Here is a 14,238-nt window from a genome sequence, read left to right on the forward strand (position 1 = left end):
GGGAGGGAGGGAGGGGGAAAACAACATACCTGCAGGGCAGTAACAACATGGCATGGATTCAGTAAGTAGATGAGAGTTTTAGTAGCACACTTGAACCCAATCTCCAAGCCAAAGGTCAAACACAGGGCAGCCTGAAGGAGGTTTTTCCCCAGCCTCTCCTGTGATGATGATGATGATAATGGTGATGCACCGAGCGTCCAGCATTCTTGAAAGCCGGGTCTGATTTTCCTGTAGGCCACCGCGATTTGCAGCAGGGAAACGGTGATCATGATGAAAGTCTCCAGAGCACGCTGACCGAGCGAGAGGAAGGCGGCACATTCCTGCCCGCCGTTGCCAGTGATGTTGGGGTCGACTCCGCCGTACACCGTGTCCAAGATACTCTGCAGCTCCAACATGGCCATCTTCAGCATTCAACAGCAAACTTGGGCGGACAGAGGAACCTCCTTCGCACTGACCGTCCGGACGAGAACCTTAAATCATCCCCAACCGCTGGCAGAGAAAGAAAGAAAAGCGTGGCCTTTTCTGCTTCCTTTAAAAACATTACAATGAAATTTCCCAGTTGATTTGACGCATTTTTTTTTAAAACTATAAAAGGAAATCTCCTCCTTGCACGGTTCCCAGTTCCTTTTGCTTTAAAAATTAGTTTGTACATATGGGGAGAAAAATTGCAAAGTCATACCAAACCTTCCTCCTTCAGAAACAGTCAGATTTCCATCAGAAATGTGTGGAACTGGAAGAAATAGGAAATAGGAAAGGCGTTTTTAAAAATCTACAAATGACTTCCTTTTGGCTTGAGATCACTTCGAGATGATTTTGACTCTGGGTTTACGTTCTAGGCAGCCGGATGAAAAATATCCTTAAATCCCTTTCCGCACCGCTCCCCTCCAAAAAAAAAAAATAATCACAAGAAGTTTTAAATTCTTTTTCCAGATGAGTTTGCCGAAGTTTTCTTTTTTTTTTCCCAGTTAGTATTTCCCCACACAAGAGGCAGCAGCTGGAGGAAGTCCTGGGATGGAGGGAGGGAGGGAGGGGGGCTTCTCACTGGGAACCAGCGACTCCTACTTTTAAAAATTGCTCTTAAAGGTGGGTCGCAGCCATTTCTATCGTCCCCCTCCCCACACCTTGTTTCTTCGGGACGGGCTGCCGCACACTTGTTACTCCTCCTCCGCCGGCTGCTGCTGCTCCTTGCTGCTGGCAATCTCGTCCGACGCTCTGACTTGACTCACACACAACATACAGAGAGAGAGAGAGGGAGAGAGGGAGGGAGGGAGGGAGGGACAACCTGCCCACAGGCTGCTGCTGCTCACCTGGAGCCATACACCTGGCCGGCGTCCTTACGTCACAATCACTCACCTATCGAACGTAAGCCTGTCTCTCTCTCTTTTCTCTCTCTCTCTCCTTCCATGATGTGGAGATGCCGGTGATGGACTGGGGTTGACAATTGTAAACAATTTTACAACACCAAGTTATAGTCCAACAAATTTATTTTAAATTCCACAAGCTTTCGGAGGCTTCCTCCTTCCTCAGGTGAACGGTGTGGAAATGAAATTTTCGAATCCTTCGCATTTGAAAAATCACAGAACAATGCCTGGTGATTACTGCCCGTTGCCAAGGCAATCACAGTGAGCAGACAGAAAGGTGTCACCTAAAAGGCCACCGAATATACAAACCCCCCCCAAGGAGGAAGGGGAAAGCCCCCGAAAGCTTGTGGGATTAAAAATAAAATCGTTGGACTATAACTTGGTGTTGTAAAATTGTTTACAATTGTTAACCCCAGTCCATCACCGGCATCTCCACATCAAAAAAAAGAGAGATATATAACGGGTCATTGACTGTCTTCCTTCTCTCTTTTTTTTGGGGGGGTTTGTATATTTGGTGGCCTTTTAGGTGACACCTTTCTGTCTGCTCACTGTGATTGCCTTGGCAACGGGCAGTAATCACCAGGCATTGTTCTGTGATTTTCAAATGCGAAGGATTCGAAAATTTCATTTCCACACCATTCACCTGAGGAAGGAGGAAGCCTCCGAAAGCTTGTGGAATTTAAAATAAATTTGTTGGACTATAACTTGGTGTTGTAAAATTGTTTACAATTGTCTCTCCTTCCAAACAGCTTCTCTCACTCAAAAGCAAAAAAAAACACTGCTGGATGTTAGAAATCTGAAATTAAAAATATAAACTAGAGAGGGAGATTTGCCAGGACTGGAGAATTTTAGCTGCGATGACAGATTGGACAGGCTGGGGTTGTTTTCCTTGGAAATGTAAGGAATCTTACAACACCAGGTTATTGTCCGACTGTTTTATTTGAAAATCACAAGCTTTCGGAGGCTTTCTCCTTCGTCAGGTGAGCGAGTTGTGCACTCACTCACCTGACGAAGGAGAAAGCCTCCGAAAGCTTGTGATTTTCAAATAAAACAGTTGGACTATAACCTGGTGTTGTAAGATTCCTTACATTTGTCAACCCCAGTCCATCACCGGCATCTCCACATCATGGCTACTTTCCTTGGAAAGGAGGAGACTGAGGTGTACAAAATGATGAGGGGGCCTAGATAGAGTGGATAGGGAGGACCCATTTCCCTTAGCGGAGGGGTCAATAACCAGGGGGCACGGATTTAAAGTGATTGGTAGAAGGATTAGAGCGGAAATGAGGAAAAAAATCTTTCACCCAGAGGGTGTTGGGTGTCTGGAACTCACTGCCTGAGAGGGTGGTAGAGGCAGAAACCCACAACTCATTTTTAAAATATCTGGACGTGCACCTGAAGAGCCGGGACCTGCAGGGCTACGGACCAAATGCGGGAAAGTGGGATTAGGCTGGGTGGCTCGTTTCTCAGCCGGTGCAGACACGATGGGCCAAATTTTTTTTTATTCGTTCACGGGATGTGGGCGTCGCTGGCGAGGCCGGCATTTATTGCCCATCCCTAATTGCCCTTGAGAAGGTGGTGGTGAGCCGCTGCCTTGAACCACTGCAGTCCGTGTGGTGAAGGTTCTCCCACAGTGCTGTTAGGAAGGGAGTTCCAGGATTTTGACCCAGCGACGATGAAGGAACGGTGATATATTTCCAAGTCGGGATGGTGTGTGACTTGGAGGGAAACGTGCAGGTGGTATTGTTCCCATGTGCCTGCTGCTCTTGTCCTTCTAGGTGGTAGAGGTCGCGGGTTTGGGAGGTGCTGTCGAAGAAGCCTTGGCGAGTTGCTGCAGTGCATCCTGTGGATGGTACACACTGCAGCCACTGTGCGCCGGTGGTGAAGGGAGTGAATGTTTAGGGTGGTGGATGGGGTGCCAATCAAGCGGGCTGCTTTGTCCTGGATGGTGTCGAGCTTCTTGAGTGTTGTTGGAGCTGCACTCATCCAGGCTAGTGGAGAGTATTCCATCACACTCCTGACTTGTGCCTTGTAGATGGTGGAAAGGCTTTGGGGAGTCAGGAGGTGAGTCACTCGCCGCAGAAAACCCAGCCTCTGACCTGCTCTTGTAAGGTCTTGAATGGCCTCCTTCTGTGCCATAAATATTGTATGATTCCATGAAAGAAGACAGAAAATGCTGGAAATGCTCAGCAAGTCAGGCAGCATCTGCAGAGAAGGAAACAGAGCTAACGGTTCAGGTTATGGACTTCTGGACTCTAGGGGAATCAAGGGATATGGGGATCGGGCGGGAAAGTGGAGTTGAGGTTGAAGATCAGCCATGATCTGATTGAATGGCGGAGCAGGCTCGAGGGGCCGAATGGCCTACTCCTGCTCCTATTTCTTATTTTCGATGACCTTTCATCAGAGCTTGATGAGTTCTGACGACAGGTCATCGACCTGAAACGTTAACTCTGTTTCTTTCTCCACAGATGCTGCCTGACTTGCTGAGTATTTCCAGCATTTTCTGTTTTTACTTTAGCTTCTCTCACTCTCCTTTCCCCTCCCCCCCCCCCCCAGAACTACTGGTTCTATTTTCTTCTTCAAGAGTCACTCTCAGCCCAGCAAGCTTTCCCCCCATCCCCTCTTAAGATTCTCCTCTCTCTTAAATAGGATCTATTTCTACCAAGAGATCCTCCTCCTCTTAAACAGGGGCCTGTCTCTCTCCTCCCTACCTTCTAAAGAGGTTCTGTGTTTTCTCCCCCAGTATCATAGGATCATACAGCACAGAAGGAGGCCATTTGGCCCATCATGCCTGTGCCAGCTCTTTGAAAGAGCTATCTAATTAGTCCCACTCCCCTGCTCTTTCCCCACAGCCCTGCAAATTTTTCCCTTCAAGTATTTATCCAATTCCCTTCTGAAAGTTACTATTGAATCTGCTTCCACCGCCCTTTCAGGCAGCGCATTCCAGATCATGACAACTCGGTGCGTAATTTTTTCTCTCCTCATGTCGCCTCTGGTTCTTTTGCCAATTACCTTAAAACATTGTGGAGTTTTACTTGGAGCTGGTGTACTTGGTCACGGCCTTTGTCCCTTCCGACACGGTGTGTTTGGTCAGCTCCCTGGGGCAGCAGCAGGCGCACAGAGGTCTGGATCTCCTGGGAGCTGATGGTGCGGCACTTGTTGTAATGGGCCAAGCGGGAAGCCTCCTCCGCATTGCGCTCGCAAATATCGTTCGCAAAGAAGTTCATGATGCTCATGGCCTTGGGGGAGATGCCGGTGATGGGCTGAACTTGCTTTGTCACTTTGTAAATGTAGATGGAGTAACTCTCCTTCCTCGACCTTCTCTGCTTCTTGCCGACCTTTGCTGTCACTTTACTCACGGCTTTCTTGGCGCCCTTCTTGGGTGCAGTTTTCTCCTCCTTGGGCATCGTCACATTCACTTTCAGACACGGAAATTGTCTAAAAAGGTTCACGTTGTCTCTTCAACAGAATCTTTCTTTCCCTCCCCTGAACAGGTTCACTTATCAATGTCTTTCAGTGAAGGGACCTGCCAACTTTTTAAAAAATTCGTTCATGGGATGTGGGCATTGCTGGCAAGGCCAGCATTTATTGCCCATCACTAATTGCCCTTGAGAAGGTGGTGGTGAGCCGCTGCCTTGAACCGCTGCAGTCCGTGTGGTGACGGTGCTCCCACAGTGCTGTTAGGAAGGGAGTTCCAGGATTTTGACCCAGCGATGACGAAGGAACGGCGATGTATTTCCAAGTCGGGATGGTGTGTGACTTGGAGGGGAACGTGCAGGTGGTGTTGTTCCCATGTGCCTGCTGCCCTTGTGCTTCTAGATGGTAGAGGTTGTGGGTTTGGGAGGTGCTGTCGAAGAAACCTTGGCGAGTTGCTGCAGTGCATCCTGTGGATGGTACACGCTGCAGCCATGGTGCGCTGGTGGTGGAGGGAGTGAATGTTTGGGGTGGTGGATGGGGTGCCAATCAAGCGGGCTGCTTTGTCCTGGATGTTGTCGAGCTTCTTGAGTGTTGTTGGAGCTGCACTCATCCAGGTACCTGGTCAAGCTGATATCGGTCTCCAATCCCACATGGTTTGACTATTAATGCGCTCAGAGCAACTATGCTTGGGCATTAAATACTGCTTTGTCATCCACATCCCAAGAACAAATACAAAAAAAACTATTAATATTATATAGAATTAGCCAGTGTTCCCACTGCTGCTGGCTATATATCCAGTCACCCCTGTATGAAAGTGCATGTGTGTCTGTGGATCTTGAACGAGGACATAATTGGACTCCACTGTGATGCCCTTTGTAGCTGAATAACCAGTCAGCAATAATTGTCTGAACTCACACACAAAGAATTGCCACTGGGATGAGGTACCGGAGGGCAGATGCCATCATGGAACTATCCTCAGGGAGAGCTGTGGATAAATTTTGTAAGGAAAAAAGTGATTCTATTGAATTTCCTTTGCAGAACTAATCCATGTGCCAGAGTTGTGGTGAGCTCACAAAAGAAAATATACATCAGTACAACATCTGAGGTTACAAGATACACTGAATTATTCAAATATATACACAGAGATTGAAATGGAGAACTTGAGCAGAGGACGTGAAAACAGGCTGTCCCACTGAGTGTTACGACACAGATTACCCACGGGAAGATTGTTCTAAATCTCAGTACGAGCCATTCCAGGGGGTAGAGACAAATCACTTCCTCTCAGGAAGGGAGAGAGAGTCAACTAGTAGAACAAAGTAACATGAAAACCTTAGATGAGGCAAACCCTGAGGGTTGCTTGAGACTCATACCAAGTTCCACTCACCCATCACCCCCACCCTGGGCTCGCTGACCTACGTCGGCTCCCGGTCCGACAACGCCTCAAATTTAAAATTCTCATCCTTGTGTTCAAATCCCTCCGTGGCCTCGCCCCTCCCTACTTCCGTGACCTCCGCCAGCTCTACAACCCTCCAAGAACTCTGCGCTCCTCCAATTCTGGCCTCTTGTGCATCCTCAATATCCTTCGCTCCAACATTGGTGGCCCTGCCTTCTGCTGTCTGGACCTCAAACTCTGGAATTCCCTCCACCTCTCTCTCTCTCTTTAAGGCACTCCTTAAAATCCACCTCTTTGACCAAACTTTTGGTCACCTGTCCCAATACCTCCTTATGTGGCTCGGTGTCAAGTTTTGTTTGGTAATCACTTCTGTGAAGCTCCTTGAGACCTTTATAAAAGCAAATTGTTGTTGTTATCACTCTATACCTTGATACTGTAATACCTGAAGGACTGAAGAGCTGATGTCTAATTAAATAGCTCCTCATACAAGAACTACTTATCTCAGGGGCAATACTACATTCCTGCTTTTAAAATATTAGACTTTTTAAATAAAAACAGGAAGCTTTGCAGCCAGATGACCGATAGGCACTATACTCTGCGGACTTTGACATGGACAAATAATAAACAATGCGTCTTGAGAGAACCAATTTTTTGTGCTGCTTTGCTGTTATTTGTGATTGCGGTACTTTGATGTTTCCCTCAAAAAGAAATTCTATTTTGTGTGAATCGCGCCCCTATGAGAAGAAGAAAGGAAAGAGAAAGAGAGAAAGAAAAGGAAATAAACAGCACCTTTCACAACCTCAGGACGTCCCCAAGCGCTTTACACTTTTTGAAATGCAGTCACTGTTGTAATGTAGGAAACGCGGCAGTCAATTTGCGCACATCAAGATCCCACAAACAGCAATGTGATAATGACCAGATCATCTGCTTTTTAGTGATGATGGTTGAGGGATAAATATTGGGCCAGGGCTCCAGGGAGAACTCCCCTGCTCTTCTTTGATAATAGTGCCCTGGGATCTTTTACACCCACCTGAGGGGGCAGATGGGGCCTCGGTTTAACATCTCATCCGAGAAACGGCACTTCCGACAGTGCAGCACTCCCTCAGTACTGCACTGGGAGTGTCAGCCTAGATATTGTGCTCAAGTCCCTGGAGTGGGGCTTAATAATTCAGCCTTTGTAACAAACCCAGAATTCCTTTATCAATATTTCAACAAGTTGCTTTGTTTCTCATATCCTAATTATATTTCATTCATAGATTGCACAGCTGTTTTCTTGGTGATAGGAGCTGCATTTCCATAGCACAATAAACCCTTCAGTCTCACAAAGGCACATCAAACAAATAAGTAGACTTCTAATGGTTTAGAAAAGCCGGTGTTGCAATGGATCATTATAAAATATTTACCTACGTTCAATTTCAATCATCAAATTTTCTGTTGGCAAGTTTCCCCTCTCCTGAAGCTGCCGACTAGGGCTGGGGTTCACTTTCACCGAGGCTGACAGCCCTCACTCAACTGGCTGTTTTTCATGTGTGCACCTAGACTGTCAACGTTGGCGGGCTATTTGACTGAGGAGGGCATCACAGCGGAGCCAAATCCTATTATGATACCGAGGCTAAAAGGTTCAAATTATTGCATAAGCTTGGCTTATATTCCCTTGAGAGGTGATCTGATTGAAATGTTTAAAATTATAAAAAGGATAGGGTAGGTAAAGAGAAACTATTTCCTCTGGTGGGGGGGCTCCAGAACAAGGGGGTGCAATATCTTAAAATTAGAGCCAGGCCATTTAAGAGTGAAATCAGGAAGCACCTTTTCACACAAAGGGTAATAGGAATCTGAAACACTCTTCCCCACAAAAGGCTGTGGATGCTGGGGGTCAATTGGAGCTTTGAAGACTGAGGTTGATAGATTTTTGTTGGGTGAGGGTATCAAGGGATTATGGATCAAAGGCGGGTTTAAAGGAGTTGAGGTACAGATCAGCCACGATCTAATTGAATAATGGAACAGGCTTGAGGGGTGAACGGCCTCCTCCTGTTTCTATGTTCCTAGCCTCACCTAACAGCCACACGTGTGTAATCAGCAGTGGTTACTGGTCTCTCTTAATAAGAATGCATTGGTATTAATGTAGCAATGACAAAAAGGCCATTCGGCCCACTTAGCCGATGCCATTTAAGAGTAGCTTCAGGACCCAAAAGAGAAGCTCGGAAAGCAGCAAGTTATGTAGGGGCGTGCATCGTACAGTTTTTGGTGCTGTCCACGCGGGTGATACACTGGTCGTCAGGGGCCAGCCTTCTTCCTCAGACAGGATTTTAGGGAGGTCTGAGCACCTATACCAAAAAGAAAGTAGCTTTTCCAAGACCAAGCTTTTGAAGGGGATATTTAACTTCTGTGCCCTGGATCTAGATTTAGCTAGTTGGGTTATGGCACCTGACCGTTGATTTTCAGTTCGACTTTTCAGAAAAAATATAGTGTCCTCTGATTGTACTTTACCCACTGAAAATATCACCATCTTTCATGACTGGAAGCATCATAGGGTTAAGGCCCAGTGTTGGAAGAGGTCATGACCAGGCATGTTCACAACCTGAACCATTAAGAATGATTGATAGATAGCTTGCTGGGCAGCGGTGCAGCGCATTGATGCTCCGTGTTGGTAGGCCACAGTTTCAACCTTGACATGATGCGCAGTTCTTCAATCCAACTGGGCTCCTGGAAGGGAGGTTCTGAGCACGCACCGTGACACTTTCCCATATGGGAAGAGAGGACATGTGAGGGAGAGTCATCTCCAGCTTGCTCTCAACCTCTGAGTCAGAAAGTTCTGGGTTCAAGCCCCACTCCGGAGACTTGAGCACGAAAATCTAGGCTGACACTCCCAATGCAGCACTGAGGGAGTTCGGCACTAATCGGATGAGACGTTAAACCGAGGCCCTGTTTGCTCTCTCGTGTGGACGTAAAAGATCCCGTGGCACTATTTCGAAGAGGAGCAGGGAAGGGCTGGAGGGAGTTAAATTACCCACCTGCTTGGCTGTAGTCAGGGATTAGACCTCAGTGACAAAATACCCGACAAGAGAACTCAAACAGCTAAAAGTCAGGACTGTGCAAAACTTCCAATCCAGCTAGAGATTGACTGGCCCAAGGATCGCAATGTCGGTGTAACATAAATGTTTAAATGTACAAGGAGCACAAGTGGAACGCCGGTAGATGTGCAATGTCTGCCTTTATTAGTTATGCGGTAACTCCGATAAGTACGTTTGCTCTTCCGCTCGGTGTCTTTCTCATCGCTTTCCACGCCAGTGACAAATCTCGCTGTTAGCAGTAATTCTCATGTTCCACTATTAATACAGGCCCAAAGCTTTACACAGCAGTTCTGATGCCGTTTTTAAAACAGGGACTTGCTTAGCACAGTACATTCATTACACGCAGGACAAAAGGGCCCCCCCATGACCTTGGGGTGAACCTGTGGGTTGAAAAAGGAAAGGTTATTCTTAAAGGGTAGGAGTGATGACTAGGAATATCAAGAAACGGCTTGCATTTATATAGCACCTTTCACATCCTCAGGACGTCCCAAAGCGCATCACAGCTAATTGAGTTCTTGTTTTGAAGGGCAGTCACTGTTATAATGTAGGAAACGCGACAGCCAATTTGCAAGGTCCCACAAACAGCAATGATAATGACCAGATAATCTGCTTTTTTTTTTAAAAGCGGTGTTGGTTGAAGGATAAATGTTGTCCAGGACATCAGGAGAACTACCCTGCTCTTCTTTAAATAATGCCATAGGATCTTTTCTATCCACTCGAGGGGACAGACGGGGCTACAGTTTAACATCTCATCGGAATGACGGCATCTCCGACAGTGCAGCACTGGAGTGTCGGCCTGGATTGTGCGCTCAGTGACAAGAGTGCTGCTACTCATAGAATCAGGCACAAGATGCCGTTCAGCCCATCGTGTCTGTGCTGGGAACTGAGCCAAGGCTGTCACCAAGTACTTAACTCTACATCGCCTCCTTGTAACTCAATTATCCCTCCTCCTCCTGAAAGCACGGACTCCTGTTAGGATGCAGTTCCACTTGTGCCTGGCTTCCTCAAATACCTCACCCACATACATGAGCCTGGGCTGTGACTGTCACCAGACTATTCAACTATGAGGGTAACAATACAGCCCAGTCCTATCCTTACTCGACATGCATGCATGATGTCCAGTTGGTGGGCGCTGGAATGCGATCAAGTGTGGGAAATCCTAACTGACCTCTCATCTCTCCAGCCCAGCCCAGGGGTCCCGAATTGCTGCCCTGGCTGAGATCAGCTAACTCAGCACAGAGCAGAGATTGATCCTGTGACTCTCGTGGTCTTTCCGGTTCAGTGCCACACCAGGGAGTGTACTTACCCAGTACACCATCAGAGATCAAACAAATCATTTTGCAAATGTTTCTTTCATGAAAGAAAGGACTTGCATTTATACAGTGCCTTTCATGACCTCAAGACATCTCAAAGCACTTTACAGCCAATGAAGTGCTTTTGAAGTGTTGTAATGTAGGGAAATGTGGTAACCAATTTGGGCACAGCAAGATCCCACAAACATCAACGAGATAATGGCCAGATAATGGGGGCGAAATTCAGACAGTCGCTTTTGCCAATGGTTACGGGATACGCCCTCGATTGAATCCTATTGAAGTCAGTGGAACAGACGAATATCAGGCGGGGCGTATAACAGGCGAGTGATGCGATACAGCCTTGTTTTGGGTCCCCACAAATATCCAATTTTACCCCCATTCCGTTTTAGGTGTTGGTTGAGGGATAAATATTGGCCAAATGTTACCCATTTCGACCCCTACCATTTTAAAGGCAGGCTGACTGAGCAGACTGTGATTGCATTGTGGGGGAGTCCAAAATTAGAGGTCAGAAATATAAGATAGTCACTAATAAATCCAATAGGGAATTCAGGGGGAAATTTCTTTAGCCAGAGTGTTAGAATGTGGAACTCGCTACCACACAGAGTAGTTGAGGTATAAACAGATGCATTTAAGGGGAAGCTAAATAAACACGAGGGAGAAAGGAATAGAAGGATATGCTGATAGGTTTAGAAGAGGGGTGGGAGGAGGCTTGAGTGGAGCATAAACGCCGGCACCGACTAGTTGGGGCGAATGCCTGTTTCTGTTCTGTAGTTTCGATCTAACTCTATGCCCAGCTGCAGCCCATTTGCATAGCATACATGGTATAATAATGACCTGGCACTTCATGAGTTGCAGCAAGACAGGACCAGCTGGATAACTGGTACAGTTTTAGTGAATCTTCAACAAAAAAAAAGTCCTTGAGGAACCACTTAAAGAAAAAAATCCTCCAATTAATTGGTACCAAGTGGGGACAGCACGAGTCAAAAAATGCTCCATGCACCTGTAGAATGGGCCCACTCACGCACAATCACAACAGGAAACAGATACCCTCGTCCGCCATCAAAACGAGCATCCTGTAAATGGAAAACCAGCCCCATTACCACTGCTCGAAATAGGAAACCTGTCTGCTCGCACACGCTTGACATGGGAACTTGATACTTGGTCCCCGCACCTCTAGACTCAACTATTCCAATGCTTACCTGACCAGTCTCCTATCTTCCACCCTCCGTAAACTTCAGCTCATCCAAAACTCTGCTGCCCATATCCTAACTTGTACCAAGTACCGTTCACCTGTCACCCCTGTGCTCGCTGACCTACATTGGCTCCCGGTCTTGGCAGCAGCTCGGTTTTAAATTTCTCATCCTTGTTTTTAAATACCTCCATGGTCTCGCCCCCTTTCCACCTCTCTGTGACCTCCTCCAGCCTTACAACCCTCCAGGATCTCTGCGCTCCTCCCGATTTCCATCGCTCCACCACTGGCGGCCGTGCCTTCAGCTGCCTAAGCCCTAAGGTCTGGAATTCCCTCCCTAAACCTCTCCACCTTTAAGACGCTCCTTAAAACCTACCTCTTTGACCAAGCTTTTGGTCACCTGTCCAAATTTTGTTTGATAACGGTCCTGTGAAGTGCCTTGGGACATTTTACTATGTTAAAGGCGCTATATAAACGCAAGTTCTTGTTGTATGCTCAAAATGGGAAACCAGCTGCCTCAAGAAAGCTGGACCTGGGGAAAGAGGTCTCCTTATGTATACATCAAATGAATAAGCTCCGGCAAAGCATTTTCTAAACGCAGCAAATTAAAATCACACATCTATTATTCGGTTTTGAATTCCCGAAATACTAGCAGCCGAGCCTAAAATGAGACAGTCCAGTTTGAAATTGGAAGGTGATCGCCTATGTGTAATAGAATGCACAACGCATACACATCCTTTAAAGCACGTTCCTCCTCCCATTCAAATAACTCAAACTGCACACCGAGAAGAAAATAATAGCAACAAGGCGAGGTTGCGCTGTGAAACCAAAGGAAGTCACTGAGCTTAAAAGCGTTGTCAGGACACCTCTCACTGTGTGGCAGGCAGGCTGGCTTAGCAAGTGGAATGGAAGACTCCTCCTACTCGTGCGCCCTGACCGGCCAACTTGTTGTACTCTCGCACAGCCTCCTCCGTCTGAAGGACCTTCACGTCAACCCCTTTGCTCTTAATATAATCCAGCGTTCTGGAAGAAACCTGCAAAAGGAGAAAAACAAACGAGAGAGAACGTCAGGGGTGAGGAACACCCACTCGGCCACAGAAGCTCGTGTCTCTAGTATCTCAGAGCTCCCATCCTAGCAAACAAACGTGCGACCTGTGTTTCTAATGACTGGATCTTCAGTACTTTGTCTGACATCACTTTTTATGTAAAATGTTCCTTCTGGTACCTGTCCTGAACTTCACTTTTAAACCGGTTATCTTTATAGTTACTGGCCCCATCGTCCTACATTTCACTCAACAACTCTTTGCATTTATACAGTGCCGTTAACATAGTAAAATTTATACAGTGCCGTTAACATAGTAAAATTTATACAGTGCCGTTAACATAGTAAAATGTCCCAAGGTGCTTCACAGGAGCGTAATCAGTCAAAGCTTGACACTGAGCCACATAAGACAGGTGACCAAAAGTTTGGTCAAAGAGGTTGGTTTTAACGAGCATCTTAAAAGGAGATGAGAGAGGTGGAGAGAGATTGAGGAGTTCAGGGACAAAATTCCAGAGCTTGGGGCTGAGACAGCTGCAAGCACGGCCGCCCACAGTGGGACGAAGGATATCGGGGATGCGCAAGAGGCCAGAATTGGAGGTACGCAGGCATCTGAGAGGGCTGTAGGAGGTTACAGAGATAGGGAGGGGCGAGGCCACGGAGGGATTTGAACACGAGGAGGAGTATTTTAAATTTGAAACATTGCTGGAATGGGAGCCAATGTAGATCAGCGAACACAGGGCAGGGTGATGGGCGAGCAGGACTCCGAGTCTCAAGCAATCCTCAGGGTTTGCCTCATCTAAGGTTTTCACGTTTCTTTGTTCTACTCTCTCCCTTCCTGTGAGGAAGTGATTTGTCTCTACCCCCTGGAATGGCTCATTCTGAGATTTAGAACAATCTTCCCGTGGGGAATCTGTGTCGTAACACTCAGTGGGACAGCCTGTTTTCATGTCCTCTGCTCAAGCTCTCCATTTCAATCTCTGTGTATATATTTGAATAATTCAGTGTATCTTGTAACATCAGATGTTGTACTGATGTATATTTTCTTGTGTGAGCTCACCACAACTCTGGCACATGGATTGGTTCTGCAAAGGAAAAAAAAAATCAATGGTGTCAGTTTTTCCTTTGCAAAGTTTATCCACACCTCTCAGAGGATAGTTCCACGATGGCATCTGCCCTCTGGTACCTCACCCCAGTGGCCGTACTTAGTGCGTGAAAATCGAGACAGTTATTGCTGACTGGCTATTCGGTCACAAAGGGCATCACAGTGGAGTCCAATGATGTCCTCATTCAAGGTCCATAGACACACATGTACTTTCATACCAGGGTCACTGGATAGATGGCCAGCAGCAGTAGGAACACTGGCCAATTCTACACCATCCCTCGCCCGGGGTTCTGAAGTCTACTGTGGAGGTCGGGAATCAAATCTGTGGTCTTCCTTTGAGAAAACCGTGTCAG

At 46.9% G+C, this 14,238-nt stretch overlaps 2 protein-coding genes and 1 pseudogene across 7 annotated transcripts in view; all 3 read right to left on the bottom strand.

Moving 5' to 3' along the window:
- Positions 1-1,225, bottom strand: part of LOC137322686 (transmembrane protein 164-like) — a 37,550-nt gene extending 36,325 nt beyond the window's left edge. For both annotated transcript variants that reach the window (XM_067985624.1, XM_067985623.1), the window contains exon 1: positions 30-1,225. In XM_067985624.1, coding sequence (XP_067841725.1) covers positions 30-410 — 381 coding nt within the window. In that variant the 5' untranslated portion in view covers positions 411-1,225. The remainder of the gene's footprint in view (positions 1-29) is intronic.
- Positions 1,226-4,389: 3,164 nt separating this feature from the next.
- Positions 4,390-4,917, bottom strand: LOC137322437 (histone H2B-like; annotated as a pseudogene).
- Positions 4,918-9,362: 4,445 nt separating this feature from the next.
- Positions 9,363-14,238, bottom strand: part of aamdc (adipogenesis associated, Mth938 domain containing) — a 40,207-nt gene continuing 35,331 nt past the window's right edge. For 4 of the 5 annotated variants that reach the window (XM_067985630.1, XM_067985629.1, XM_067985628.1 and 1 more), the window contains exons 4-5: positions 12,608-12,775; positions 9,534-9,619 (exon numbers count right to left, since the gene is read on the bottom strand). In XM_067985630.1, coding sequence (XP_067841731.1) covers positions 12,635-12,775 — 141 coding nt within the window. In that variant the 3' untranslated portion in view covers positions 9,534-9,619; positions 12,608-12,634. Of the gene's footprint in view, positions 9,620-12,607; positions 12,776-14,238 lie in introns of all 5 variants that reach the window. The other variant, XM_067985632.1, reaches the window with a different exon arrangement.

Source organism: Heptranchias perlo, chromosome 6 (genome assembly GCF_035084215.1).
Source record: "Heptranchias perlo isolate sHepPer1 chromosome 6, sHepPer1.hap1, whole genome shotgun sequence".
Taxonomy (NCBI): Eukaryota; Metazoa; Chordata; class Chondrichthyes; order Hexanchiformes; family Hexanchidae; genus Heptranchias; species Heptranchias perlo.